Raw genomic sequence first — 14254 nt, forward strand, 5'->3', positions numbered from 1 at the left:
CCTCAGTGACCGGAGTGTGAAGTGTGTATGAGGAGCAATGGCGCACAGCTGCAGTGCTGTGCGCTACCTTGGTGAAGACTGATGTCTTCTGCCGCCGATTTTCCGGACCTCTTCTTGCTTCTGGCTCTGTAAGGGGGACGGCGGCGCGACTCCGGGACCGAACACCAAGGCCAGTTCCATGCGGTCGGTCCCTCTGGAGCTAATGGTGTCCAGTAGCCTAAGAAGCCCAAGCTAGCTGCAAGCAGGTAGGTTCGCTTCTTCTCCCCTTAGTCCCTCGCTGCAGTGAGCCTGTTGCCAGCAGGTCTCACTGTAAAATAAAAAAACCTAAATATATACTTTCTTTCTAGAAGCTCAGGAGAGCCCCTAGTGTGCATCCAACCTCGGCCAGGCACAAAATCTAACTGAGGCTTGGAGGAGGGTCATAGTGGGAGGAGCCAGTGCACACCAGGTGACCTAAAGCTTTCTTTAATTGTGCCCAGTCTCCTGCGGAGCCCGTCTATTCCCCATGGTCCTTACGGAGTCCCCAGCATCCACTAGGACGTCAGAGAAAATAATAAATAAGAATTTACTCACCGGTAATTCTATTTCTCGTAGTCCGTAGTGGATGCTGGGGACTCCGTAAGGACCATGGGGAATAGCGGGCTCCGCAGGAGACTGGGCACTCTAAAGAAAGATTTAGTACTATCTGGTGTGCACTGGCTCCTCCCTCTATGCCCCTCCTCCAGACCTCAGTTAAGGAAACTGTGCCCGGAAGAGCTGACATGACAAGGAAAGGATTTTGGAATCCAGGGTAAGACTCATACCAGCCACACCAATCACACTGTACAACTTGTGATAAACTTACCCAGTTAACAGTATGAACAACAACTGAGCATCACTCAACCGATGCTACATAACCATAACCCTTTGTTAAGCAATAACTATATACACGTATTGCAGAAAGTCCGCACTTGGGACGGGTGCCCAGCATCCACTACGGACTACGAGAAATAGAATTACCGGTGAGTAAATTCTTATTTTCTCTAACGTCCTAGTGGATGCTGGGGACTCCGTAAGGACCATGGGGATTATACCAAAGCTCCCAAACGGGCGGGAGAGTGCAGATGACTCTGCAGCACCGAATGGGCAAACACCAGGTCCTCCTCAGCCAGGGTATCAAACTTGTAGAACTTTGCAAATGTGTTTGAACCCGACCAAGTAGCAGCTCGGCAAAGCTGTAATGCAGAGACCCCTTGGGCAGCCGCCCAAGAAGAGCCCACCTTCCTTGTGGAATGGGCTTTCACTGATTTTGGATGCGGCAATCCAGCCGCAGAATGAGCCTGCTGAATCGTGTTACAGATCCAGCGAGCAATGGTTTGCTTTAAGCAGGAGCACCCAGCTTGTTGGATGCATACAGGATAAACAGCGAGTCAGTTTTCCTGACTCCAGCCGTCCTGGCAACATAGATCTTCAAAGCCCTGACTACATCAAGCAACTTGGAATCCTCCAAGTCACGAGTAGCCGCAGGCACCACAATGGGTTGGTTCAAATGAAAAGATGACACCACCTTTTGCAGAAACTGCGGACGAGTTCGCAATTCTGCCCTATCCATATGGAAAACCAGATAGGGGCTTTTACATGACAAAGCCGCCAATTCTGACACACGCCTAGCTGAGGCTAGGGCCAACAGCATGACCACTTTCCACGTGAGATACTTTAGGTCCACTGTCTTAAGTGGATCAAACCAGTGGGATTTCAGGAAAGCCAAGACCACGTTAAGATCCCAAGGTGCCACTGGTGGCACAAAAGGAGGCTGAAAATGCAGCACTCTCTTAACAAACGTCTGAACCTCAGGCAGTGAAGCCAGTTCTTTTTTAAAGAAAATGGATAAGGCTGAAATCTGGACCTTTATGGACCCTAATTTTAGGCCCATAGTCACACCTGACTGTAGGAAGTGCAGGAATCGACCCAGCTGGAATTCCTCTGTAGGGGCCTTCCTGGCCTCACACCAAGCAACATATTTTCGCCATATACGGTGATAATGTTTTGCTGTCACGTCCTTCCTAGCCTTTATCAGCGTAGAAATAACTGCGTCCGGAATACCCTTTTCTTCTAGGATCCGGCGTTCAACCGCCATGCCGTCAAACGCAGCCGCGGTAAGTCTTGGAACAGACAGGGCCCCTGTTGCAACAGGTCCTGTCTGAGAGGCAGAGGCCATGGGTCCTCTGTGAGCATTTCTTGCAGTTCCGAGTACCAAGTCCTTCTTGGCCAATCCGGAACAATGAGTATTGTTCTCACTCCTCTTTTTCTTACGATTCTCAGTACCCTGGGTATGAGAGGAAGAGGAGGAAACACATAGACCAACTGGAATACCCACGGTGTCACCAGTGCGTCCACAGCTATCGCCTGAGGGTCCCTTGACCTGGCGCAATACCTTTTTAATTTTTTGTTGAGGCGGGACGCCATCATGTCCACCTGTGGCAGTTCCCATCGATTTACAATCTGCATGAAGACTTCTTGATGAAGTCCCCACTCTCCCGGGTGGAGGTCGTGTCTGCTGAGGAAGTCTGCTTCCCAGTTGTCCACTCCCGGAATGAACACTGCTGACAGTGCTTGCACGTGATTCTCCGCCCAACGAAGAATCCTGGTGGCTTCCGCCATTGCCACCCTGCTTCTTGTGCCGCCCTGGCGGTTTACATGAGCGACTGCAGTGATGTTGTCTGACTGAATCAGCACTGGGTGGTCCCGAAGCAGAGGCTCCGCTTGACTCAGGGCGTTGTATATGGCCCGTAGCTCCAGGATATTTATGTGCAGACAAGTCTCCTGACTTGACCACAGCCCCTGGAAGTTTCTTCCTTGAGTGACTGCCCCCCCATCGTCGTGGAGGCTTGCATCCGTGGTCACCAGGACCCAGTCCTGTATGCCGAACCTGCGGCCCTCGAGGAGGTGAGCACTTTGCAGCCACCACAGAAGAGACACCCTGGCCCTGGGGGACAGGGTGATCATCCGATGCATCTGAAGATGCGATCCGGACCACTTGTCCAGCAGATCCCACTGAAAGATCCTCGCATGGAACCTGCCGAAGGGAATGGCTTCGTATGACGCCATCATCTTTCCCAGGACTCGTGTGCAGTGATGCACAGACACCTGTTTTGGCTTTAGGAGGTCTCTGACCAGAGTCAAGAGCTCCTGAGCCTTCTCCTCCGGGAGAAACACCTTCTTCTGGTCTGTGTCCAGAATCATGCCCAGGAAGGGCAGACGCGTCGCAGGAATCAGCTGCGACTTTGGAATGTTCAGAATCCAGCCGTGCTGACGCAACACTTCCTGAGAGCGTGCTACGCTGATCAGCAACTGCTCCCTGGACCTCGCCTTTATGAGGAGATCGTCCAAGTATGGGATAATTGTAACCCCTTGCTTCCGAAGGAGCACCATCATTTCCGCCATCACCTTGGTAAAAACTCTCGGTGCCGTGGACAGGCCAAACGGCAACGTCTGGAATTGGTAATGACAGTCCCGTACCACAAACCTGAGGTACTCCTGATGAGGCGGATAAATGGGGACATGCAAGTAAGCATCCTTGATGTCCAGAGACACCATAAAATCCCCCTCTTCCAGGCTTGCAATGACCGCTCTGAGCGATTCCATTTTGAACTTGAATTTCTTCAGATAAATTTTCAGGGATTTTAAATTTAAAATGGGTCTGACCGAACCGTCCGGTTTCGGTACCACAAATATAGTGGAATAGTAGCCCCTTCCCCGTTGAAGGGGGGGAACCTCTACCACCACCTGCTGGAGAAAAAGTTTGTGAATTGCCGCCAACACTATCTCCCTTTCCATGGGGGAAGTTGGTAAGGCCGATTTTAGGTAACGGTGAGGGGGCGTCACCTCGAATTCCAGCTTGTATCCCTGAGACACAACTTGTATAGCCCAAGGATCCACCTGTCAGCGAACCCACTGGTGGCTGAAATGTCGGAGACGCGCCCCCACGGCTCCTGGCTCCGCCTGTGGAGCCCCAGCGTCATGCGGTGGATTTAGTGGAAGCCTTTTGTTCATGGGAACTAGCTGTATGGTGCAGCTTTTTTCCTCTACCTCTGGCAAGAAAGGACGCACCTCTGACCTTCTTGCTCTTCTGAGAACGAAAGGACTGCATTTGGTAATATGGTGCTTTCTTAGGCTGTGGAGGGACATAAGGCAAGAAATTTGACTTCCCAGCCGTAGCTGTGGAAACTAGGTCCGAGAGATCGTCCCCAAACAATTCCACACCCTTATAAGGTAAGACCTCCATGTGTTTTTTAGAGTCGGTATCCCCTGGCCATTGCAGAGTCCATAAGACCCTTCTGGCAGAAATGGACATTGCGTTTACTCTAGAGCCCAGCAGGCAAATGTCCCTCTGGGCATCCCGCATATATAGGACCGCGTCCTTGATATGTGCCAGGGTCAGTAGAACAGTGTCCCTTGTCCAGGGTATCTATCTCCTCAGACAGAGTATCCGTCCATGCAGCCACCGCACTACACATCCAGGCCGAAGCAATTGCTGGCCTCGGCAGTGTGCTAGAATGTGTATAAAAACAGACTTCAGGATAGCTTCCTGCTTTCTATCCGCAGGATCCTTTAGGGCGGCCGTATCCTGCGACGGCAGGGCTACCTTCTTAGACAAGCGTGTCAACGCCTTGTCTACCCTAGGGGAGGATTCCCAGCGTAACCTGTCCGTTGGCGGGAAAGGATACGCCATAAGTAATCGCTTTTTCACATAATTCATTTAATTCATGTGAAGGGGGAAAAGTCACTTCATGCTTTTTCTCCCCATACATATAAATCCTCTTGTCAGGGACAGGATTTTCCTCAGAAATGTGTAATACATCCTCCATTGCTACAATCATGTAGCGGATGGCTTTAGTCATTTTAGGCTGCAACTTTGCCTCATCGTCAACGACACTGGAGTCCGATTCCGTGTCGACATCTGTGTCAACTATCTGGGATAGTGTGCGCTTTTGAGACCCCGACGACCTCTGCGCTGTAGGATCAGGCAAGGGTTGAGACTCTGACTGTCCCAAGGTTACAGTTTTATCCAATCTGTTATGTAAGGAGAAGGAGTTTACATTATCATTTAACACCTTCCACATATCCATCCAATCAGGTGTCTGCACAGTCGGCGGCGACACCACACTCAGCTGCACTTGTTCTGCCTCCACGTATCCTTCCTCAAACATGTCGACACAGGCGTACCGACACAGCACATACAGGGAATGCTCTGACTGAGGACAGGACCCCACAAAGGCTTTTGGGGAGACAGAGAGAGAGTATGCCAGCACACACCCCAGCGCTATATAACCCAGGGATTACACTGTACCTTAGTGTTTACCCCGTAGCTGCTGTTAAATATATTTCTGCGCCTAAATTTATGTGCCCCCCCTCTCTTTTTACCCTCTATTGCCCTGTATACTGCAGGGGAGAGCCTGGGGAGCGTCCTTCCAGCGGAGCTGTGAAGAGAAAATGGCGCTGGTGTGCTGAGGAAGAAGGCCCCGCCCCCTCAGCGGCGGGCTTCTGTCCCGCTTTAATGTGTAAAATATGGCATCGATTTCGATGTCTTCATGCTTCTGCTGCTTCTGTTCTTCTGGCTCTGCAAGGGGGACGGCGGCGCGGCTCCGGGAACGGACGATCAAGGTTAGGTACCTGTGTTCGATCCCTCTGGAGCTAATGGTGTCCAGTAGCCTAAGAAGCGCTACCTAGCTGCCGTGAGTAGGTTTGCTTCTCTCTCCTCAGTCCTTCGTAGCAGAGAGTCTGTTGCCAGCAGAAACTCTCTGAAAATAAAAAACCTGACAATACTTTTTCTAGCAAGCTCAGGAGAGCCCACTAGGAGCACCCAGCTCTGGCCGGGCACAGATTCTAACTGAGGTCTGGAGGAGGGGCATAGAGGGAGGAGCCAGTGCACACCAGATAGTACTAAATCTTTCTTTAGAGTGCCCAGTCTCCTGCGGAGCCCGCTATTCCCCATGGTCCTTACGGAGTCCCCAGCATCCACTAGGACGTTAGAGAAATTATAAATAATCCCACGTGGCTCCCTGGGCATCAATCCAGGCTACAGTAGGAGCAGTACGTGGTTCCCTGTGCATCAGTCCAAGCTACGGTAGGAACAGTCATGGTTACCTGTGCAAGTAGGAGCAGTACATGGTTCCCTGTGCATCAGTCCAGGCTACAGTAGGAGCAGTACGTGGTTCCCTGTGCATCAGTCCAAGCTACGGTAGGAACAGTCATGGTTACCTGTGCAAGTAGGAGCAGTACATGGTTCCCTGTGCATCAGTCCAGGCTACAGTAGGAGCAGTACGTGGTTCCCTGTGCATCAGTCCAGGCTACAGTAGGAGCAGTACGTGGTTCCCTGTGCATCAGTCCAGGCTACAGTAGGAACAGTACGTGGTTCCCTGTGCATCAGTCCAAGCTACAGTAGGAACAGTCATGGTTACCTGTGCAAGTAGGAGCAGTACATGGCTCCCTGGCCATCAGTCCAGGCTACAGTAGGAGCAGTACGTGGTTCCCTGTGCATCAGTCCAGGCTACAGTAGGAGCAGTACGTGGTTCCCTGTGCATCAGTCCAGGCTACAGTAGGAGCAGTACGTGGTTCCCTGTGCATCAGTCCAGGCTACAGTAGGAGCAGTACGTGGTTCCCTGTGCATCAGTCCAGGATACAGTAGGAGCAGTACGTGGCTCCCTGGCCATCAGTCCAGGCTACAGTAGGAGCAGTACGTGGCTCCCTGGCCATCAGTCCAGGCTACAGTAGGAGCAGTACGTGGCTCCCTGGCCATCAGTCCAGGCTACAGTAGGAGCAGTACGTGGCTCCCTGGCCATCAGTCCAGGCTACAGTAGGAGCAGTACGTGGTTCCCTGTGCATCAGTCCAGGCTACAGTAGGAGCAGTACGTGGTTCCCTGTGCATCAGTCCAGGCTACAGTAGGAGCAGTACGTGGTTCCCTGTGCATCAGTCCAGGCTACAGTAGGAGCAGTACGTGGTTCCCTGTGCATCAGTCCAGGCTACAGTAGGAGCAGTACGTGGTTCCCTGTGCATCAGTCCAGGCTACAGTAGGAGCAGTACGTGGTTCCCTGTGCATCAGTCCAGGCTACAGTAGGAGCAGTACGTGGTTCCCTGTGCATCAGTCCAGGCTACAGTAGGAACAGTACGTGGTTCCCTGTGCATCAGTCCAAGCTACAGTAGGAACAGTCATGGTTACCTGTGCAAGTAGGAGCAGTACATGGCTCCCTGGCCATCAGTCCAGGCTACAGTAGGAGCAGTACGTGGCTCCCTGTGCATCAGTCCAGGCTACAGTAGGAGCAGTACGTGGTTCCCTGTGCATCAGTCCAGGCTACAGTAGGAGCAGTACGTGGTTCCCTGTGCATCAGTCCAGGCTACAGTAGGAGCAGTACGTGGTTCCCTGTGCATCAGTCCAGGCTACAGTAGGAGCAGTACGTGGTTCCCTGTGCATCAGTCCAGGCTACAGTAGGAGCAGTACGTGGTTCCCTGTGCATCAGTCCAGGCTACAGTAGGAGCAGTACGTGGTTCCCTGTGCATCAGTCCAGGCTACAGTAGGAGCAGTACGTGGTTCCCTGTGCATCAGTCCAGGCTACAGTAGGAGCAGTACGTGGTTCCCTGTGCATCAGTCCAAGCTACAGTAGGAACAGTCATGGTTACCTGTGCAAGTAGGAGCAGTACGTGGTTCCCTGTGCATCAGTCCAGGCTACAGTAGGAGCAGTACGTGGTTCCCAGTGCATCAGTCCAGGCTACAGTAGGAGCAGTACGTGGTTCCCAGTGCATCAGTCCAGGCTACAGTAGGAGCAGTACGTGGTTCCCTGTGCATCAGTCCAGGCTACAGTAGGAGCAGTACGTGGTTCCCTGTGCATCAGTCCAGGCTACAGTAGGAGCAGTACGTGGTTCCCTGTGCAACAGTCCAGGCTACAGTAGGAGCAGTACGTGGTTCCCTGTGCAACAGTCCAGGCTACAGTAGGAGCAGTACGTGGCTCCCTGTGCAACAGTCCAGGCTACAGTAGGAGCAGTACGTGGCTCCCTGTGCAACAGTCCAGGCTACAGTAGGAGCAGTACGTGGTTCCCTGTGCATCAGTCCAGGCTACAGTAGGAGCAGTACGTGGTTCCCTGTGCATCAGTCCAGGCTACAGTAGGAGCAGTACGTGGTTCCCTGTGCATCAGTCCAAGCTACAGTAGGAACAGTCATGGTTACCTGTGCAAGTAGGAGCAGTACATGGCTCCCTGTGCATCAGTCCAGACTACAGTAGGAGCAGTACGTGGTTCCCTGTGCATCAGTCCAGACTACAGTAGGAGCAGTACGTGGTTCCCTGTGCATCAGTCCAGGCTACAGTAGGAGCAGTACGTGGTTCCCTGTGCATCAGTCCAGGCTACAGTAGGAGCAGTACGTGGTTCCCTGTGCATCAGTCCAGGCTACAGTAGGAGCAGTACGTGGTTCCCCGTGCATCAGTCCAGGCTACAGTAGGAGCAGTACGTGGTTCCCTGTGCATCAGTCCAAGCTACAGTAGGAACAGTCATGGTTACCTGTGCAAGTAGGAGCAGTACATGGTTCCCTGTGCATCAGTCCAGGCTACAGTAGGAGCAGTACGTGGTTCCCTGTGCATCAGTCCAGGCTACAGTAGGAGCAGTACGTGGTTCCCAGTGCATCAGTCCAGGCTACAGTAGGAGCAGTACGTGGTTCCCCGTGCATCAGTCCAGGCTACAGTAGGAGCAGTACGTGGTTCCCTGTGCATCAGTCCAAGCTACAGTAGGAACAGTCATGGTTACCTGTGCAAGTAGGAGCAGTACATGGTTCCCTGTGCATCAGTCCAGGCTACAGTAGGAGCAGTACGTGGTTCCCTGTGCATCAGTCCAGGCTACAGTAGGAGCAGTACGTGGTTCCCAGTGCATCAGTCCAGGCTACAGTAGGAGCAGTACGTGGTTCCCAGTGCATCAGTCCAGGCTACAGTAGGAGCAGTACGTGGTTCCCTGTGCATCAGTCCAGGCTACAGTAGGAGCAGTACGTGGTTCCCTGTGCAACAGTCCAGGCTACAGTAGGAGCAGTACGTGGTTCCCTGTGCAACAGTCCAGGCTACAGTAGGAGCAGTACGTGGTTCCCTGTGCAACAGTCCAGGCTACAGTAGGAGCAGTACGTGGTTCCCTGTGCAACAGTCCAGGCTACAGTAGGAGCAGTACGTGGTTCCCTGTGCAACAGTCCAGGCTACAGTAGGAGCAGTACGTGGTTCCCTGTGCATCAGTCCAGGCTACAGTAGGAGCAGTACGTGGTTCCCTGTGCATCAGTCCAGGCTACAGTAGGAGCAGTACGTGGTTCCCTGTGCATCAGTCCAGGCTACAGTAGGAGCAGTACGTGGTTCCCTGTGCATCAGTCCAGGCTACAGTAGGAGCAGTACGTGGTTCCCTGTGCATCAGTCCAGGCTACAGTAGGAGCAGTACGTGGTTCCCTGTGCATCAGTCCAGGCTACAGTAGGAACAGTCATGGTTACCTGTGCATCAGTCCAGGCTACAGTAGGAACAGTCATGGTTACCTGTGCAAGTAGGAGCAGTACATGGTTCCCTGTGCATCAGTCCAGGCTACAGTAGGAGCAGTACGTGGTTCCCTGTGCATCAGTCCAGGCTACAGTAGGAGCAGTACGTGGTTCCCTGTGCATCAGTCCAGGCTACAGTAGGAGCAGTCATGGTTACCTGTGCAAGTAGGAGCAGTACATGGTTCCCTGTGCATCAGTCCAGGCTACAGTAGGAGCAGTACGTGGTTCCCAGTGCATCAGTCCAGGCTACAGTAGGAGCAGTACGTGGTTCCCTGTGCATCAGTCCAGGCTACAGTAGGAGCAGTACGTGGTTCCCTGTGCATCAGTCCAGGCTACAGTAGGAGCAGTACGTGGTTCCCTGTGCATCAGTCCAGGCTACAGTAGGAGCAGTACGTGGTTCCCTGTGCATCAGTCCAGGCTACAGTAGGAGCAGTACGTGGTTCCCTGTGCATCAGTCCAGGCTACAGTAGGAGCAGTACGTGGTTCCCTGTGCAACAGTCCAGGCTACAGTAGGAGCAGTACGTGGTTCCCTGTGCATCAGTCCAGGCTACAGTAGGACCAGTACGTGGTTCCCAGTGCATCAGTCCAGGCTACAGTAGGAGCAGTACGTGGTTCCCTGTGCATCAGTCCAGGCTACAGTAGGAGCAGTACGTGGTTCCCTGTGCATCAGTCCAGGCTACAGTAGGAGCAGTACGTGGTTCCCTGTGCATCAGTCCAGGCTACAGTAGGAGTAGTACGTGGTTCCCTGTGCATCAGTCCAGGCTACAGCCCAGTGCCTGCACACAGGGAAGGAAGAGCCGCTACCTCTGCAGACCGTTATGATGGGTGTAGTCAGAGTGTGGATGGGAAAAGATTAAAGCTATATCCTATTTAGTTTGGAAGCAGGAGACTTTGTCACATCACTGATCACAGCACAGGCTTTCCTTTATTTACTTGTAGAAGTTACAGTTCACTCACTATATTTGTGTTTTGCAAAAAAACCTAAGATAACAATTCCCAAACCGGTTATACTGGTCGGATAAATCCCCTGCCCTGTTTCTCTGAAGAACTGCTGCCTGCAAGATATGATGCAATTAAAGACAAGTCACAGCTGCTGTTTATATATTAAATACTGTATTTGTTGTGAGTAAACACAAATGTAACATCTAGAAACTGCAGCTGGGTGAAGTGCGGGAGATGATCATGTAGCTGGGAGTACAGCTGGAGAATTCCCTCACTGTCCGGTCTCTGGTTGAGTAAATCCACCCCCCATCACCCCTGTAGGGTCTATGGTGGTCATTCCGAGTTGATTGCTCGCTAGCAGTTTTTAGCAGCCGTGCAAAGGCATTGTCGCCACCCACCGGGGGGTGTATTTTCGCTTTGCAGAAGTGCGAACGCCTGTGCAGCAGAGCGCCTGCAAAAACATTTGGTGCAAAACAAGATTAGCCCTGGACTTACTCCCCGTGTGCATTGATTCTAACGTTGGAGGGTTGGCTTTTGACGCCACACACCCGCCCGGCCACGCCTGCGTTTTTCTAAGCACTCCCTAAAAACCTGTCAGTTGACACCCAGAAACGCCCCTTTCCTGTCAATCTTCTTGTGCCCGCCAGTGTGAAAGAAAACGTCGCTAGAACCTGTGCAAAACCACAAAAGCCTTTGTACCCGTACGTCACGCGTGTGCACTGCATACGCAGAAAAGCCGATTTTTTGCCTGATCGCTGAGAACGGCAGCTAGCGATCAACTCGGAATGACCCCCTATATGCAGCTCAGCTGCCTGGCTGACGGTGACATGTGCAGCTTGTACAATAGCGCAGGGAAGGAAGTGGAGGAGACGTCTCAGTGGCCCCTATTTGCCACCACATCGGAACGTCTCTCCTATGCTGGGTGTACCACGATCCCAGGTAAAGGGAGAGCTCACCTGCTGAGGCTGTTGCCGTGCTCCTGATTGGTGTACAGCAGCAGCGGCTGGCAGAGGGCAAATCTCTCCGGGATCCAGGACCAGATGTCGCGCATTTCTTTCACGCAGACAATATCAGACTTAAAGTTTTCAGCATGGACAGCCAGATGAACATTCTGCCTGCAAGATACGGGGGGGGGAATAAAATAATAACTCAATGAAACAAAAACAAAACCACACCAATAAAAATAAGATTTTACTTACCGATAAATCTATTTCTCGGAGTCCGTAGTGGATGCTGGGGTTCCTGAAAGGACCATGGGGAATAGCGGCTCCGCAGGAGACAGGGCACAAAAAGTAAAGCTTTTCCAGATCAGGTGGTGTGCACTGGCTCCTCCCCCTATGACCCTCCTCCAGACTCCAGTTAGGTACTGTGCCCGGACGAGCGTACACAATAAGGGAGGATTTTGAATCCCGGGTAAGACTCATACCAGCCACACCAATCACACCGTACAACTTGTGATCTAAACCCAGTTAACAGTATGATAACAGCGGAGCCTCTGAAAGATGGCTTCCTTCAACAATAACCCGAATTAGTTAACAATAACTATGTACAATTATTGCAGATAATCCGCACTTGGGATGGGCGCCCAGCATCCACTACGGACTCCGAGAAATCGATTTATCGGTAAGTAAAATCTTATTTTCTCTATCGTCCTAGTGGATGCTGGGGTTCCTGAAAGGACCATGGGGATTATACCAAAGCTCCCAAACGGGCGGGAGAGTGCGGATGACTCTGCAGCACCGAATGAGAGAACTCCAGGTCCTCCTTAGCCAGAGTATCAAATTTGTAAAATTTTACAAACGTGTTCTCCCCTGACCACGTAGCTGCTCGGCAGAGTTGTAATGCCGAGACCCCTCGGGCAGCCGCCCAAGATGAGCCCACCTTCCTTGTGGAGTGGGCCTTTACAGATTTAGGCTGTGGCAGGCCTGCCACAGAATGTGCAAGTTGGATTGTGCTACAGATCCAACGAGCAATCGTCTGCTTAGACGCAGGAGCACCCATCTTGTTGGGTGCATACAATATAAACAACGAGTCAGATTTTCTGACTCCAGCTGTCCTTGCAATATATATTTTTAATGCTCTGACAACGTCCAGTAACTTGGAGTCCTCCAAGTCACTTGTAGCCGCAGGCACTACAATAGGCTGGTTCAGATGAAATGCTGACACCACCTTAGGGAGAAAATGCGGACGAGTCCGCAGTTCTGCCCTGTCCGAATGGAAAATCAGATATGGGCTTTTGTAAGATAAAGCTGCCAGTTCTGACACTCTCCTGGCCGAAGCCAGGGCTAGAAGCATGGTCACTTTCCATGTGAGATATTTCAAATCCACCTTTTTTAGTGGTTCAAACCAATGAGATTTTAGAAAGTCCAAAACCACATTGAGATCCCACGGTGCCACTGGAGGCACCACAGGAGGCTGTATATGCAGCACTCCCTTAACAAAGGTCTGGACTTCAGGGACTGAAGCCAATTCTTTTTGAAAGAAAATCGACAGGGCCGAAATTTGAACCTTAATAGATCCCAATTTGAGACCCATAGACAATCCTGATTGCAGGAAATGTAGGAATCGACCCAGTTGAAATTCCTCCGTCGGAGCACTCCGATCTTCGCACCACGCAACATATTTTCGCCAAATTCGGTGATAATGTTGCATGGTTACTTCCTTCCTTGCTTTAATCAAAGTAGGAATGACTTCTTCCGGCATGCCTTTTTCCTTTAGGATCCGGCGTTCAACCGCCAAGCCGTCAAACGCAGCCGCGGTAAGTCTTGAAACAGACAGGGACCCTGCTGAAGCAAGTCCCTCCTTAGAGGTAGAGGCCACGGATCTTCCGTGATCATCTCTTGAAGTTCCGGGTACCAAGTCCTTCTTGGCCAATCCGGAACCACTAGTATCGTTCTTACGCCTCTTTGCCGTATAATTCTCAATACTTTTGGTATGAGAGGCAGAGGAGGAAACACATACACCGACTGGTACACCCAAGGCGTTACCAGCGCGTCCACAGCTATTGCCTGCGGATCTCTTGACCTGGCGCAATACCTGTCCAGTTTTTTGTTGAGGCGAGACGCCATCATGTCCACCATTGGTCTTTCCCAACGGGTTACCAGCATGTGGAAGACTTCTGGATGAAGTCCCCACTCTCCCGGGTGAAGATAGTGTCTTGCTGAGGAAGTCTGCTTCCCAGTTGTCCACTCCCGGGATGAACACTGCTGACAGTGCTATCACATGATTCTCTGCCCAGCGAAGAATCCTTGCAGCTTCTGCCATTGCACTCCTGCTTCTTGTGCCGCCCTGTCTGTTCACATGGGCGACTGCCGAGATGTTGTCCGACTGGATCAACACCGGTTTTCCTTGAAGCAGAGGTTCTGCCTGGCTTAGAGCATTGTATATTGCTCTTAGTTCCAGAATGTTTATGTGAAGAGACGTTTCCAGGCTCGTCCATACTCCCTGGAAGTTTCTTCCTTGTGTGACTGCTCCCCAGCCTCTCAGGCTGGCGTCCGTGGTCACCAGGATCCAATCCTGTATGCCGAATCTGCGGCCCTCCAATAGATGAGGACTCTGCAACCACCACAGAAGAGACACCCTTGTCCTTGGAGACAGGGTTATCCGTAGGTGCATCTGAAGATGCGACCCTGACCATTTGTCCAACAGATCCCTTTGGAAAATTCTTGCGTGGAATCTGCCGAATGGAATTGCTTCGTAAGAAGCCACCATTTTTCCCAGGACTCTTGTGCATTGATGTACAGACACCTTTCCTGGTTTTAGGAGGTTCCTGACAAGCTCG

General features: G+C 51.8%; 1 protein-coding gene across 7 annotated transcripts in view; it reads right to left on the reverse strand.

Moving 5' to 3' along the window:
• Positions 1-14254, reverse strand: part of TBC1D24 (TBC1 domain family member 24) — a 78545-nt gene that overhangs the window by 18453 nt on the left and 45838 nt on the right. For all 7 annotated transcript variants that reach the window (XM_063935014.1, XM_063935015.1, XM_063935011.1 and 4 more), the window contains one exon: positions 11430-11588. In XM_063935014.1, coding sequence (XP_063791084.1) covers positions 11430-11588 — 159 coding nt within the window. The remainder of the gene's footprint in view (positions 1-11429; positions 11589-14254) is intronic.

The sequence above is a fragment of the Pseudophryne corroboree genome, chromosome 7 (genome assembly GCF_028390025.1).
Source record: "Pseudophryne corroboree isolate aPseCor3 chromosome 7, aPseCor3.hap2, whole genome shotgun sequence".
In the NCBI taxonomy this organism is placed as follows: Eukaryota; Metazoa; Chordata; class Amphibia; order Anura; family Myobatrachidae; genus Pseudophryne; species Pseudophryne corroboree.